General features: G+C 44.2%; 1 protein-coding gene across 1 annotated transcript; it reads right to left on the bottom strand.

Annotated features, from left to right (window-relative positions):
• Nucleotides 1-743: 743 nt before the first annotated feature.
• Nucleotides 744-12,938, bottom strand: LOC131920086 (cyclin-dependent kinase inhibitor 3-like). The gene is made up of 8 exons (XM_059274504.1): nucleotides 12,754-12,938; nucleotides 10,604-10,686; nucleotides 9,605-9,660; nucleotides 9,138-9,182; nucleotides 5,608-5,830; nucleotides 3,952-3,983; nucleotides 2,464-2,567; nucleotides 744-953 (listed from the first exon to the last, which is right to left on the bottom strand). The coding sequence occupies exons 1-8, from the start codon at nucleotides 12,856-12,858 to the stop codon at nucleotides 867-869; spliced, it is 735 nt and encodes a 244-aa protein (XP_059130487.1). The 5' UTR covers nucleotides 12,859-12,938; the 3' UTR covers nucleotides 744-866.
• Nucleotides 12,939-14,919: the final 1,981 nt, after the last annotated feature.

A 14,919-nucleotide genomic window follows, 5' to 3' on the forward strand; every position in this document is an offset into this window, starting at 1 on the left:
GTCCCTGGATTAAACATTTGATACTAGTAGTGTATGATTCTCCCATCTTTCTCAGTATTTTCATATGAATCTTAAATTCTAGAAGCTGGTTAGTTGTGGTGGTACATGCCTTTAATCCCAGCACTTGGGAGGCAGAGGCAGGTGGATCTCTGAGAGTTCGAGACCAGCCTGGTCTACATAGTAAGAGCCTGTTTCAAAAAATTAAAAGAAAAGTCTTAGTTGTGTATAGAAGCACTAGGTTGTCCCCATGTTGGTGGGGTGCGCTGGTGCTCTGGGAGGGAGTTGACAGAGTCCCTTATAATTCTATAAGCAGTGAAGTAGAAAAAAAATTTTCAGGGGAGGAGGCATAAAAAGCTTTTTAAAAGTAGTAGTGTGTGAGAAATGCTCAGCGAATAAAAGCACTTGCCACCAATCCTGATGGTTGAGTTTGATCCTGGCACCCATGTGAAGGAAGAGAACTGACCCCTGCACACTGTCCTCTGACCGCCACATGCACACTGTCATTATTGTGCCCACACACATACATTAAAGTTAAGTATAGGTATGCATACAAACACTTCATTCTTAGTGACAGTCAGATGAGGCCCAAGTATGGTAAACAGTGACCCCCCAGTGTCTCTCATCTTCCTTCCCTGGCGTCCTCTCTAGGTAAGCTAGGACAGCCAGTGCATTTCTAGAAAGACAACTGTATGCCAACTCTGCTGCCCTCTCTGTGCTGAAACGGCGATTTCACGACTCAGAGCTTTCGGGGTATCCGCACAGAACATTTATATTCAGGATGGTAGCACTAGAAGTTTGGTAATTCAATACAAATTATGCTGGAGAACTTGGAAACGTCACACCTAGTCATATATTCGAAATCTTCATTATCTTGACACAGATCTTGATAGTGAATCTCTTGATGATAGATATGCAGCTAATTTGTCCCGGAACTCATGAAGATAATTATATTGCTGAAAAAAAGAGGAGAGAGATGTCGAAATACACTGCAGAAAACTGGGACCGGAGTAGACCCCATACTTGCTAAGAACAGGAGGAGGAGGTGCTGGCGAGGGCAGGTGGGAGGGGCAGGGGCAGGGGTGAGGTTGAGTAAGGAAGCTGCCCTTGACAAAAGGCAGCATGGAATCCACAAGAGGGTTATTTTAAGTCTATAGAATGTTTCCTTTGCTTCTGGGACTAATAGTCAAAGACTCTGGCCAGTGTGGAAGGGCCTACTTTTTGCTTGTGTTTTTTTTCCCTACTGAATATGGAAGAAGGCATTCTTTTTAGCAGTAGTGACATAGTATAACGTGTACCTGTTGGTAGAAGCCCAAGCTCCTGGTGCTTTTGATGACAGTCCATTTGGAATAATTTTCATAAATAAATTTAAAAACCAAACATCATTATACAGATAAGTAAGTGCTTTGGGTGACTTTTTAAAGTTTAAATGTCTTCCCAAAAGCCAGCTCTGGCAGCCACCATTGCTGATAGTGAAACCTGATCGTGCTGGCTTTCCTCGGGAGAGGTGGGGGGGGGCCCATTAGCTACAAAATGTCCAGGTGATGAGCCGACACCCACATTAGTGTGAGCTGCATTCTCAGCGACCCAGAAGATGCAACACATGTATAATGCATACACATATCAGACCATGGCTTTGTTTGAAAGAGGAGAGTTGAATTTCCTCAATTTGAAGTATTTGATGCTAACAGAATAAAGGGAGTTCTATTTTCAGAACTTGTGTAGAAAAGTAGATCCAGTTAAGGTTTATTTTACGAATGTCTGTATTTAAACCTTGAGAAGCAGGTTGCTTGATCTGATGAGTTAGTATAGTAAATCACGGTACTTGATGCTGAGTCTGGGAAGGCAGACTCAGACCACAGGCAGCCTAAGGGTGAGGATTCCTAAGTACCCACGCTGCTGACAGCCTAAAGCTGAGACAGAGTACCACAGGAAGGCAAATGAACTTCAGAGATGTGCACAAACAGCGCCATCTGTGATCTGTCACACCTGCATGTTGCTGCTGCCTTGTTTTGAAGTGTTCGGGAGAACGGAAGGCATCTGGTATCCATGGCAACGGGCAATAATATAAGCACTGCTGCGCAGTTTTGATACCATTCATCAACATTTCAGTGGCACAGTAGGATCTCTGGATTGCTTGGGCTGCAAGTCTACCCAAGAAAATGAATGTTTACAGTAGCCATTTCCTGACCGAGTGTGAGCATCAGCCCCAGAGCTGACTGGGACAGAGCTGAACAGTCACAGATCCCACAGAGAGTGAAACACAAACTTTAACATCCTTATTTTGTTCAAAATTCAGTGGCTTGTGCAGACACCTGGGCTGCATTTAAATATAAATGTAAAAGAGAAACCCATTTATGTGCATCACGGCTTTGGCATATCGGCTTCAAGGCCCTCTTGCACTCATTTTTATTACATTGTATTTGAAGAGGCCACTGCAGCAGACGAGAACAGTCCCGCTCTTACCTTGATGGTCTGTATCGCCCCAGATCCCCTGAGATCTCGAAGGCTGTCTATGGCTTGCTGTGGTGATACTGAGTCGGATAAGTATAGGAGGAGGCAGGCAGCTACTGAGAACATAACCGAAAAATAATGGATTATTAAGAAACTGGTTTGGGTCTGTGGAAAAGAGACTAGCTAGCCAATCAGATGTCTGTTGTCACAGCAAACTGTTCAGTGTGATTGCTGCACGGGACTAAAAGACCCTTTATCCTGCACTCCTGAGAGTTAGCCTGATCTTGAGTTTTAACATGGTTCATACTAACTGCTTTGCTGCTGCAAACATTGGCTTACACGTTTCTGTGTGAACATGGGTTCCATGTCTCATGTACAGGGCTAGGAGTAGAGTTCTGAGTCATGGTAACTCTGAGAAACAGAATAATTTTAAGGAGCAGCTGCACCGTCTTACATCCCCAACAGCAGTGCAGAGTTCCTGTTTCTCGGATGCTCACCAGTTCTTTCCATTTGTACACATCACAGCCATGGCTGGCTGACACTGCTGGGCAGCGTTCTCATGTGTTTTTTGGGGAAACATTTACTCAGATCCTTTGCTCACTGGTTGCCATGGTGGTCTGTCTATATGGAGTACTCTATATATTCTAGATGTATTCCCTTACCAAATACATGCCGTTGTCCCCCTCCCCTTTCTATGGACAGTCTTTTCATTTGACAGTATCCTTTCATCTACAAAGGCTGTTAATTTGGATATTGTTTATCCTGTTTTACAATAAAAATAACTTACTACAGTGAGGCATTTCTATAATTTTTTGGTAGCACACTTTAAAATTAATACACAGGGTCTGGAGAGATGGCTTAGTGGTTAAGAGCACTGGCTTCTCTTCCAGAGGACCCGAGTTCAATTCCCAGCAACCACATGATTGCTCACAACCATCTATAATGAGACCTGATGCCCTCTTCTGGCATAAAGGCGTACATGCAGATAGAGCACTCTTATACACAAAATAAATCAATTAAAAAAATTAATACACAGTAAGTAACTATATTTTGTTGCTGTTATTTCATATTTGTTTGGAGTTTGAGCAAGAGTCTCACTGTACACCAGCTTGACCTTGAACTCATCATATAGCCAAGGATGGCCTTGAACTCCCGATCCTCCTACCTCTGTCTTTGGAGTGCGGTGATTTTTATACTTAGGTCACTCAGATATTATTTAGCATTTTCTGTCAGTATCATAACACTTCCATGGAAAGAACATTAGAAAAAACAAGACACCAGTGCTAAGACTTGCAAGTGACCCTCCTGAGCCAGCCGAGGACAGCCGGCAAGCCCACCCAGGCTTCCCAGGAAAAACCAAGGTCAAGGCTTTACTCCATCCCCGAGTCTTGGTAAACTTACATCGTGCTTTCTTTCCTTTAAATATAAAGTGAGATAAGGTCCCCCAAAAGGAGTCTGCCTACTTTGAAGTTAAACAGTCAATGAAAATAGATTTCTTACCAAGACAGGATCTTCCAAGTCCTCCGTAACAGCTGAAAGGGAAAGAGAGTTTTGAGGTATGTCCATTTTCACTCTATCCCAAGTTACAGCTCAAGACCTACTCTCCTCTGCCTACTGTTACCTCTCCGACACCCAGCACAGCACCTTGCACACACAGAGTAGCATTGCTGAGTTAACCATCCCAAAGCAGTGTGTGCTCACTCAGGTGGGGAGGTATTCTGAATACCTGTAAGGGCCAAAGAAGGCTGCGGTAGTGACTGCTGAACCCCACGACCTACGTCTGAGTAACGGAGCACTAAACAAACAGGAATCAAGGCTTTGTTTTTTTGTTTTGTTTTTCGAGACAGGGGTTTCTCTGTGTAGTTTTGGTGGCTGTCCTGGCTCTCGCTCTGTAGACCAGGCTGGCCTCGAACTTACAGAGATCTGCCTGGCTTTGCCTCCCAAGTGCTGGGATTAAACCACTGCCCGGCCGGAATCAAGGCTTTTATCTTTTAGGTAAAATCTGAGTGGTTCTGGACCAAGTGCCAACCACACAATGATCCTTCATCTATTTCAAGCACAGAGGTCTCAGATCACAGAGGGTTAGAGAGGGGTTGGAATCTTGAAACTGGCCAAGGTCTTTGGGCTTGCTTTAAACCTTTTACCAGTGAAATGTCTTAATCATAGAACCTATATCAGACTGAGGGTTGCATGAGGCAGTGTTTATAACGGGCTTAGAACACAGGCTGGCAGAGAGTAAGAAGCCAGTGAATGGTAGTGGAAATGACCTGGCACTGGGAAGATGCCAACAGTTCTACAAAACCACACTTTCCAGGAAAACAACGGTCAACTATCAAAGCTGGACAACACTGGCTTTCGTCAGTTTCAGAGATTCTAAAAATTGTATTGCAGGGAAATAGGGAAAAGCCTAGCCATCAGATACTTTGATCTTATGGGAGCCTGAAGCTTCTCCCAATGCAGGACCATCCACCCACCCATCTACTTAGATCTCCACAAAATAGAGGTTGCTTTAAAACTTGAGAAAAAGATTTAGGATCTGTTGGAAAAATGGGCCTAAACGTCACGTTTTAGCAGCTGCACCGATGCTATTTTGCATATACTTACAAAGAAATTAGACACAGTTGTGTATTCTGAAATTTTGCCTTTGCATTACCCCGAGATGGGTCGGCTGTTTTATAGGAGATTCCGCCATGCCAGCTTTTTACTCGGGTGCTGGGGATCAAACTCAGGCCCTCCCACCTGAGTGGCAAGTACTTTATCAACTGGTCTACCTCCTTAGCTCCTTAAGTCATACTTTAAAAGATTGCTTACTGTCGGGACTTTTTTTTTCTGTGAATTTTAAAAGACAAGTGACTTCATTGCTATGAAAACAACTGATAGGCTGAGGTGATAAATGAGTGAGACGGGGCAGTGCAAGAATAATGGCACACGTTTTTGGTGGAGGGGGAAGGAAAATGCTTCCTCCATAAACGCTCAGATCCACTCAGTGCAGTAACGGAAGTATGCGAGGACTTCCCTCCCCCAGGGCCTGTGCTGGCACTCTCCGTGATTAGCTCTCTAGTCCTGACAGCAGGAGGGCGGCCATGGCTGGCCAGTGGGAGGAGTCATTTTGACTGGCATGCTGCGGGTGTGGTGTCCAGGGAAAGAAGCACATACTGTATCAGGGTTTTCCGGTTGCTCTTAAGGCAGGTGGCCAGCTCCTCCATGATTTCCCAGCAGCTGCCTATGTCAGGAGTCCCTCCATCTGGGATTGGGTGGTGATGGGTGACAATTCCAGACTGTTGGTACAGGTCCAGAAGGTTTGGGACTCTATATTTTGACAGCTCCCCTCTGGTGCAGAAAACAAATACATCTTGGATCCCGTAGCTCTTTAGTTCCTCTGCCAACAGACCAAGGCACACACAGACGCACACATAAAACAGGGCATGTTTAAATACCGTCAAGAGAAAATATGGAGTTACGTTCTTCAACCAAAGTAATTAACACGTGACAATTTGTAAATCTGAAATATCTGATGGAAATACCCGAACCAAAAGCCGATTAGAATTAGACCAGATTGATTTATAAATAAAATGCTTTTGAATGAATTTCAAGACAGGCTGATGGTATCGATATAGCACAAAACTTGTTCTTTTCTTTGCAATAAATACTGCCTTTAATAATTAGTATTTAAACTCTTGAGAAGGAATGATAACACTGTTTTTAGGCTGTTGTTTCCATGAAATCAGCCATGTTCACTCTCATGCTGCCCTTCATTTTGGGGGTAAGCATTATAAATTATCTCCAGCTAGAGCTCCTGTGTTCTTTCCCTGGATCTGCACTATACCACACCAATGTGGATTTCCTTTTATAGACCAGGTCTTGAGAAAATAAGGTTATTAACTGCACTAACCTTCCATGGTTTAGCTCTTTTAATAGTGTGAACCAAGAACTATTTCTCTAGGATTTTTTTTTATACTGGAACTTAAAAAAAAAAAAATTTCCTTTTTAAACTCTGTGTATATCTCTGTGGGGTCTGTGCACATGCGTATAGATGCCTGTGGAGGCCAGAAGAGGGCCCTGGGGTTACAGGTGGGTAAAAGCCCCCCAAGTGGGCTGTGGGAACCGAACTCTGGTCCCCTGCAAGGGCAGCACCCACTCTTAACTACTGAGCCGTCTCACTAGCTTCTGGACCTTCTTTATGGCAGCATTCATTCTGGATTATTTAGTTCACAATAAATAATTCCGAGCCCCAACCTGTGCATATTTATCTATCCAAGTACAAAGCCTTTGCAGTTGAGATGTAAAACATAGACTGTATTTTAAAGACAAAGAGAATAAAAAGATAGAAATGATCATCTTACTAATAATATGCTTGATGGCATACTTCCTTTCATGTGGAGATAATATATGTGATAGTATATATGCTCTTCCTAGTATATATAACATATGGATTATGTAAAATAGCAAAGTAGGACAGAGATTATGTGGAGAAGGAAGGATCTAAAGGGAGACTGAGGAAAGAGGGGAATGTGGAGGAGAGAAAAAGATGACATGTTTTGTCTCACATGAGCAACTTATATTTTAAACAGACACATACTTAATCAGACATGAAATCAGAGGGGGACTACCTGGGGGGAGGAAGGTAGATGGTGAGGAGAACATGAGCAAATATAATAAAGTTGTAATAAATCCCATTATTTTGTATACTAAAAAAACAAGATAAAAATGATAATTTGCTTTCTGCTTAAAGGCTGATTCTTTAATAATGATGATATATTAGGATATATTAGATAAATTATTAAAATTGATTTTGCATGTTTTAACTTTTTTGTTTTGTTTTTAGAGATAGGGTTTCTCTGTCTAACAGCTCTGGCTGTCCTGAAACTCCCTTTGTAGCCCAGGCTGGCCTTGAACTCAGAGATCTGCATGCCTCTGCCCCCGCCACCTTGAGTGCTGGGACTAAAGGCGTGCCCTACCACATCCATTGGTTATGTTTTCTCTTCTTTAGTATGGCAGCTAGAAGGTGTCATCACATACACAGCTTCCATTTGTGGCTGTGAAGACACTTCTCTGAGATAGTAGTTGTTTTTGTTCTTTAAGCCAGGGTCTTGCTGTATAATCTAAAGGGGCCTAAAACTTGATATTCTCCTGCCTCTGTTCCCCAAGTGCTGGGATCATAGACATGTACCATCAAGGCCCGCTGAGTCTGATCTTGATAAAACTATTACATTTTTACAATTGTAAAATAATCTTAATATACTTAATAAAGCCTTCAAAAGAGGGGATAATTTTCTATTTGTCTTCCATACACACTGGACGAGTCTAAAATATGGTGGCTTTCAGATTTTCCCAGAGGAAGTTCTAGGTCTCCTAACAAGAGTTTCGATCTGTTCTATATAATAAATTCTACGTGTGATTTCATTGTTAATAAAAAAAATCTAGGACCTTCCTGTTATAAAATCCACTAAATTAATAGGAAACCTCAAAATGTTTAAGATTAGCTTTGAACCAATAATTTAAATAGTATTTGCTTATGTCCTCCCAATGGAACTTACAAGTTATTTCCTACCATGTATACCTAAAGCATAACATGTTTATAGATACCACAAGGGTCAATTCAACTATTAGTCTCTTTTTGTCCTTTTTGTTTTTGAGACAGGGTCTCACTGTGTCTCCCTGGCTGGCCTGGAGCTTGCTATGTAGACTAGGGTGGCCTTGAACACACAGAGATCTGCCTGACATGCTGGGATTAAAGGAGTGCACCACCACAGCTGACTTGCTTCTCATCTTTTTGATAGGTAAGAAATAAAGTACAGGGCTGGAGAGATGGCTCAGAGGTTAAGAGCACTGGCTGCTCTTCCAGAGGTCCTGAGTTCAATTCCCAACAACCATATGGTGGCTCACAACCATTTGTAATGAGATCTGGCGCCCTCTTCTGGCATGCAGGCAGAACATTGTATACAGAATAAATAAATCTTAAAAAAAAAAAGAAAGAAAGTACATTAACCAACTACCAGAACATTAACCTGCCACAACAAGTAGGAGAAAGTAAGTGACCTAAAAAATTCTGTACTGGTCAGAATCAAACCGAGTGTAGATACTTGTGTGATAAAGCTCTTGGTGTTACAAGCAGGTTATAATATTCCAGCCCAATCAGAGTAATACTGTGCAATTTCACAGCTGTCACCGTCATAAAACGTGCAGGTAGAATGTTGGGATTATGATTAGAGGGTGCAGACTGCACTAGCATGAGCATCCATGAGCAAAGAAAATGGCTTACACTGCCAGGCCCACCTGCACGCTGGCTTCATACATCTGACCGGGAGTACACAACTTTACTGCTATCCCGGGGCTCCCAGCTCAGGCTTGGTTCATGCTACCACGGTCAAGTCTGCTAGAGACAGTGTGTTCAAAGACACGGGCACCACAGTATGCCAGTTTTCTGTTTACATACTTTGCTCCCTTGAACCGACACATTCTAACATCAGACACAGTTTATATGTGTAACCAGAATCGTGAACAACAAAGTTATGTTCAGATAAATGATGAGGCCTTAGGCCCATCACAAATACCTCTTCACATGCAAGAAGTTCACAGTTAGAAATGTCATAAAAAATTATTTTATATATTGAGAGGAGAAGAGTTAGACAGAGATTTTCAGACTTAAACAAACTAGTAGTAGACTTTTTTCATAGTGAACCTACCTGTATCTTTTTGAATATTTCTTCTAACATCTTTAAATTTACAACCTACAGATAAGGCAAGTAAAAAAAAAATTACTTGGGGTTGTATAAGAAAGCATATTTGAGTACATACAAGCTACTGTAGAAAGTCATTTCACATGGCTATTCATGTTTCAGTTCCATTTTAAATGTACATATTCATTTCTTAGAATCTTAGAGCTGTAGAAATTCGCAAATTCCACTGACGGAAGTCCCGAGGCAGGAGCTCCTGGCCATGGTCTTAACCTCATTTGTACCTGGGCTTTAAGTCTCACTGAACTAGGTCAGTCAGAAATGTAGCCCTGGGTGTGGAGGGTGTTCCTGAAGGGTTCCAAAGACAAGCTGCCCAGCACTGGTCTATGAGACGTACTGTGGACCACACCGAGCAACTTGCCGGCTCATAAATCTGCCTGGTATTAATAGGAAGCTAACTGAGTGTTCTTACCTACCTGGAAGAGCACATAAGCCAAGAAACTGAGAACAATTCACTCGTGACAGAGGTAGCCTGTGGAGAAAAATTTACTAAGCTTAGTTTTTAAAAAGCTAGATATGGGCCGGGCAGTGGTGGCGCACGCCTTTAATCCCAGCACTCGGGAGGCAGAGCCAGGCGGATCTCTGTGAGTTCGAGGCCAGCCTGGGCTACCAAGTGAGTTCCAGGAAAGGCGCAAAGCTACACAGAGAAACCCTGTCTCGAAAAACCAAAAAAAAAAAAGAAGCTAGAAATGGAAATTTAGACTACTCAACAAGAGTGTCTGCCACAGAGGAAGGGTGTGTTAACATTTTACAGAGGTCGCAAAACACCAGTTATTGGTTAATCAGGTGGGGAGCAAGAAAGGCCTTTAATGATTGAAGGTTTGGAAAGGGGGACTTACATACTTCAATGCCATTTGTGTCTTCAAAGAGCAAGCTCATTTAAGTTTACCAAAAAGGTAATGACTCCTAGATCTCCCACAGGTAGCACCAGTGACCCAGTGGTATGCAACCCAAATACTTGAGACCAGGTGTTTTTCAGAGCTCAGAGTTTAGGGTTCTAGAATGATTGCATAGACTGACCAACTGAGCATCCCAATCCGAATATCTAAAATTCAAAATGCTCAGAATAAAAAAATCTTTTCAAGTGCCAGTGTGATTCTCAAAAAGTTGTGGATTGGGGGCCGGGCGGTGGTGGCGTACATCTTTAATCCCAGCACTCAGGAGGCAGAGCCAGGCGGATCTCTGTGAGTGCAAGGCCAGCCTAGTCTATAGAGCGAGATCCAGGACAGGCACCAAAACTACACGGAGAAACCTTGTCTTGAAAAACCAAAAAAAAAAAAAAAAAAAAAAAAAAAAAAAAAAAAAAATTGTAGAGTTGGCATAGAGAATACTTGTTATTTTCAGTTACATGCACTATCTTGCCCAACTATGATGTCAATCACATATTGTAGCTTACCCCTGAAATGCCAACATACCATGAAATTTGAATTGGAGTCTGTTCATCTTCACTAGGCTCTTCGTCTGAAGAATCAAACTCACTTGCTTGTATTGAAATGGGCTTCAAAAGAGATATTATATTAAATCACTGCAAGGAACATTTGCATATGATTCTCACACAGTCTATCCGTGATTAAACACCCACTGAATTAATATCTGTGATTTTTTTTTTCGTCATTGATCTGGACAATTGGAGAGACCAGCAATATCAATAACAAATGATTACTGTTGACCATTTGATTAATCACAGCACTGTATGGTGGGCAGAATTGGACTTGGGCCAAGAGAAAGAATATCTGGCTCCTGGAACTGGTCCTTGGATAATCTCCAATAAGGCACCTGAGTTCACCCTGGTTCAGTTTTCCTCAACCCTGAAGTGCGATTTGCCCGTCCCTTTTCAAACATTTCTTGGACCTTCTCCTGACATGCTCTGGAGAGCTGAAGACCCTGTGATACACCGTCTACCTTCAGGAAAGCTAAAGTGACAGCAATGTGCACAATTACAGAATGGCCAAAGTGCTAAAACAGCAGAAACCACGTGCTGGAGAGCGGAGGGAATGACTAGCCATGTAGGGAGCAGCAAAAAGTTTCACTGAGACCATCAAGCCAAGCTTTGAAGAAACTGCAGGTTTCTAAGTAGACAGGGAAGTTAAGCAATCAGTGTGAAAATTCAAGAGCTCAGCCAGGTATGATGGTTCAAGCCTTTGATGTCGGGGGAACGCTAAGGCACAAGTTCTAGGACAGTGGGATACATGGCCAGGCTGGCTCAAAAGAAAACACAAGAGAGCAGGTGGGCGGAGGATTGTGTATTCAGTAGAGAGGACTCAGAAGAGACAAAGCCAGTGGAAACTTGGCTCACCCCCTTCTAAAAAATAATCCCATACAGCCTAGCAAATGGGTGGACATACATGAACCAGCTTCCCCTCATCTTTATGAATCACTGGATTAGAAGAATCCAGATGGACCTTACATGCTGATCTCAGCAGGTGTAACTCAATTCTGGATGCAGCACTTCTACATGGAAGAAAAACATACCACACCATTCCCACTTTCTAGCTGGAACCATTCGAGATCAGACATTTGAAGAACAAGTGGATATTAAAAAAAAGTTTTATTGAGTGGCCAAAGGAGAATGCTGTGGCTGAGTGACTCCCACATCATTCCAGAATGTGACTGATCCACCACTTCCCAGGCAGTGCTGGACAACCCAGGACTCCTGTATGCCAGAGAGTGGACCAGAAAGCAGGCAGACCTCAAGAGAGGAGGAAAGAGAGGGCTAGCTCCTTGCATTCAGTTCCTCTATACTCAGAGATCAGATGGCATATTCCTCTTCTCTGGGGACAGTGGAGTCAGAGGCAGGAGTGAAGGACAGCTGACATCTCATGGACACAGGACTCTCAAGAGTAACCAACTAACGGGCTGCTTGATTTCCGAGCTCTTCTATAAAGGTCTTGGCAAGAGGAGTGCATGACAACTGACTTAGGCTATGGATTGGGGTTTCTTTGGAATGCTCTTTGGTATGAAAACCAGCGGAACCCAAATGAAGCCTCTAAGTAGCGTGTTAGTTGTGAGGTAGGAACTATGGGTTAGGTGGGGCTTCAACTCCTGGCTAGGAACCCCCCCCCCCAAAAAAAAAAAAAACCCAAAACCCAAAAACCAAGACTTTAAGCTTGTGTGGTCCATCCACTTCATCCCTCCTAGCCAAGTGTGGATAAATCTTAACAGGCTAGACGTCCCTGCTTTCCCATGCCCAGGGATTCTGACTGCAGGCAACAGGATGCAGTGGCAAGAGGACCCCGAGGGAGGGTGGCAGTCGTGATGTCACCCACACACCGGGCCGTGACAAGCCTTTGCACTCGAGGCATCAAGCCACCCACAAACCAGGTTGTGACAGCCTCTGCATCGGAGGTATCAAGCCTACTGGCTTGGCCCTGTCTGGCAGGGATGTCGTGAGCCCCCGCAGGCCGTCAGCCAACCGCAGTGCCCCCGCTCCGCCACTCTCCACCTCCCCCGCGTGCAGAGCGGTTACTGTGCGAGTCGCCCCGCTGCTCGCCCAGCCACGCAGCCGAGGCCGGCCAGCGCCTGTCCCTGCGGCGCGGCTCCTTCGGGTCCCGCCGGCCCCACTCACCGGCTTCATCCCGGGACGCGGCACGCCGTAACCAGTGCGGCCCCCCTCGCAGCATCCGCGTCGCAGCCCGCGCCGAGTCCGTCCCCCGTCAGCCCATTGGTCCATCCGCGTGGGAGGCGGCGCGGTGCCTTCTAGCAACCAATCATATCCTCGCTCTGTTTCTTAACTCCGTGCCCTGGCTCAGCCTCTAACTGCTCATTGGTTCGGAGGAAGTCTTTGAAAGACGCGCGGGAGGAGGGCCCGGGAGAAAGTGGATTGGCTGGAGGGCTCCGCCCCTCAGCCAGTTGGGGGCGGGGACGTAGCAAGGGGCGGGGCGTGGGTCTGTAGAGGCTGGTGACCTTCGACTCAAAAGATTATAGTTCAAGTTCAAGGGCTGACTCCTGTGGGACTAGAAAAAGTCTGTGTTTTAAATGAACTGTGAAAACTATAAGCCAAAGAATCCTCCTTGTGCAAGCAGGGCAAGTCTATCTTTTGTAATAGTCAGGCTTTCAATTGAGTGCTATGGAAGACAATCTGCTTTGCCCAAAGTCTACCAACTTAAAAGTAAATTACATCCTCAAACATCCACAATAGTGTTTATCCAAATATCTGAGCCCCCGGCTCAGCTAGGTTGATGTGCAAAATTGTCAACATAGAGACCCGCTGGGATTTTCTGTAGTTAGGGAACACTTTTAGATTTGTGCTGTCTGTATTGATTGCCTATCTCCAAAATCAAAAGTTAAGTTAGAACAACAAAGCAATAAATGCTACTTTACAGCTATTCTCTTTTAATGTAAGCCTGCTTCCTTAGATGATGTTTCAGTAGACATAGGAAACTAGGTACCACTCACCACAAATTTACTATTGGTCATAGCACAATATACAAGAGCCTCCATGAGGGTACATAGTTCAAAGAATCATCCAGCGTGTAAGCGCCTGTATTCTGATATGTGACTGGATAACAGGCTCTTTCAGTACAATGGCTTTGCAAAATTTTAAATAAATTTTCATTCATTTCACAGTATACCAGAATGGCCTGTGTGAAATTGTGAAAGAGGTAAAGCGTGGCTGTTAGTGTCTGCTTCCTCATAGCTTTTCTCTGATCGTACTCTCTCAGAGGTCAGTCAGGCTGAAACATCTGCCACACTCTGTGAACTCCCATGACACTGAGGGGTGAGCAGGACCAGGAAGTGGGTGGGATGTGGGGCATATGGGATAGTAAGCTGAGGACGAGGTATGTGGATTAACAGTACCCTGTGTGTGGAGGAAGATGAGGAGCTCAGTGCTGGAAGCGCTGGAAAGGGCGGCGAGGAGCTGACCTAAGGAGTTGCTAAAGCACCCAGAGCCCACAAAACCACATGCCACATCCAGCCTCACTTGCTTACCCATAAGCCTGGGTTATGGTTTGAATCTGAAATGTCCCTCACAGGGTCCTGTCTTGGATGCTTCATCCCAGCTGGGGGGACTATTTTGGGAAGTTCTAGAAACTTGGGGGATGTTGTGTAAGGAACTGTCTCCTTTCATTACGGAATGTGGTGAGTTCAAAGTCCTCATTTGAGGGAGTAGGTCCCCAGAAGTGGGCACTGTGGGCATATTATTCCTACCTACTTCCAGTGGCCTCCTGCCGAGCACGGGTCTGTAAGAGCAGCATGTGCTCTCGACCCCCAGCATCTCTCCAGCACCCTCAGCTCGTTTCTGTGCCAATCTCTTCCTGAGCTGAAGCTTTATAATCATCTGACCGTCTCCTTTGGCTTAGGTAAGACACTAGATGTTTGTTTAGCGATCTGTTACATGGCACAAGTGAGCTGAAAAATTTAACCCACTGTTTCCCGACTGCGGGTCAAAGAAGACTGGCTGCCTTAAGCTCTTGCCACCGTCAGGACCTCCTGTTATGACAGACCACTTTCCCAAGCTGTGAACCAAAATAAACTCTTTGTCCTTGAAGTTGATTTTGTTAATATTTTATTACAGCGATAGGAAAAGTAACTAGTTAAAATGGTCTTTAGCCCAGTTTCTGGTAGAGTTCTTGTTCCCCGAAACATCGTAAGCCAGGCCTCCACTGTCTGCGTTTTTCTTGGGATTCTAACCTTCCACACGTCTACTAGAATGACTTTTTAAGCTCCAGTCACACCATTCTAGGGATTTTCTAGCCCACAACTGCAAACTCTTCCACATTCTTCCCACAAA

The sequence above is a fragment of the Peromyscus eremicus genome, chromosome 9 (genome assembly GCF_949786415.1).
Source record: "Peromyscus eremicus chromosome 9, PerEre_H2_v1, whole genome shotgun sequence".
NCBI lineage: Eukaryota > Metazoa > Chordata > Mammalia > Rodentia > Cricetidae > Peromyscus > Peromyscus eremicus.

Coding starts and splice junctions, on each gene's coding strand:
- LOC131920086 (XM_059274504.1), bottom strand. CDS start 12,858: ATGGACCAATGGGCTGACGGGGGACGGACTCGGCGCGGGCTGCGACGC. Junction 9,661..10,603: donor ACTCCAATTCAAATTTCATG/GTATGTTGGCAT, acceptor TTTTCTCCACAG/GCTACCTCTGTCACGAGTGA. Junction 9,183..9,604: donor TGGCTTATGTGCTCTTCCAG/GTAGGTAAGAAC, acceptor CCTTATCTGTAG/GTTGTAAATTTAAAGATGTT.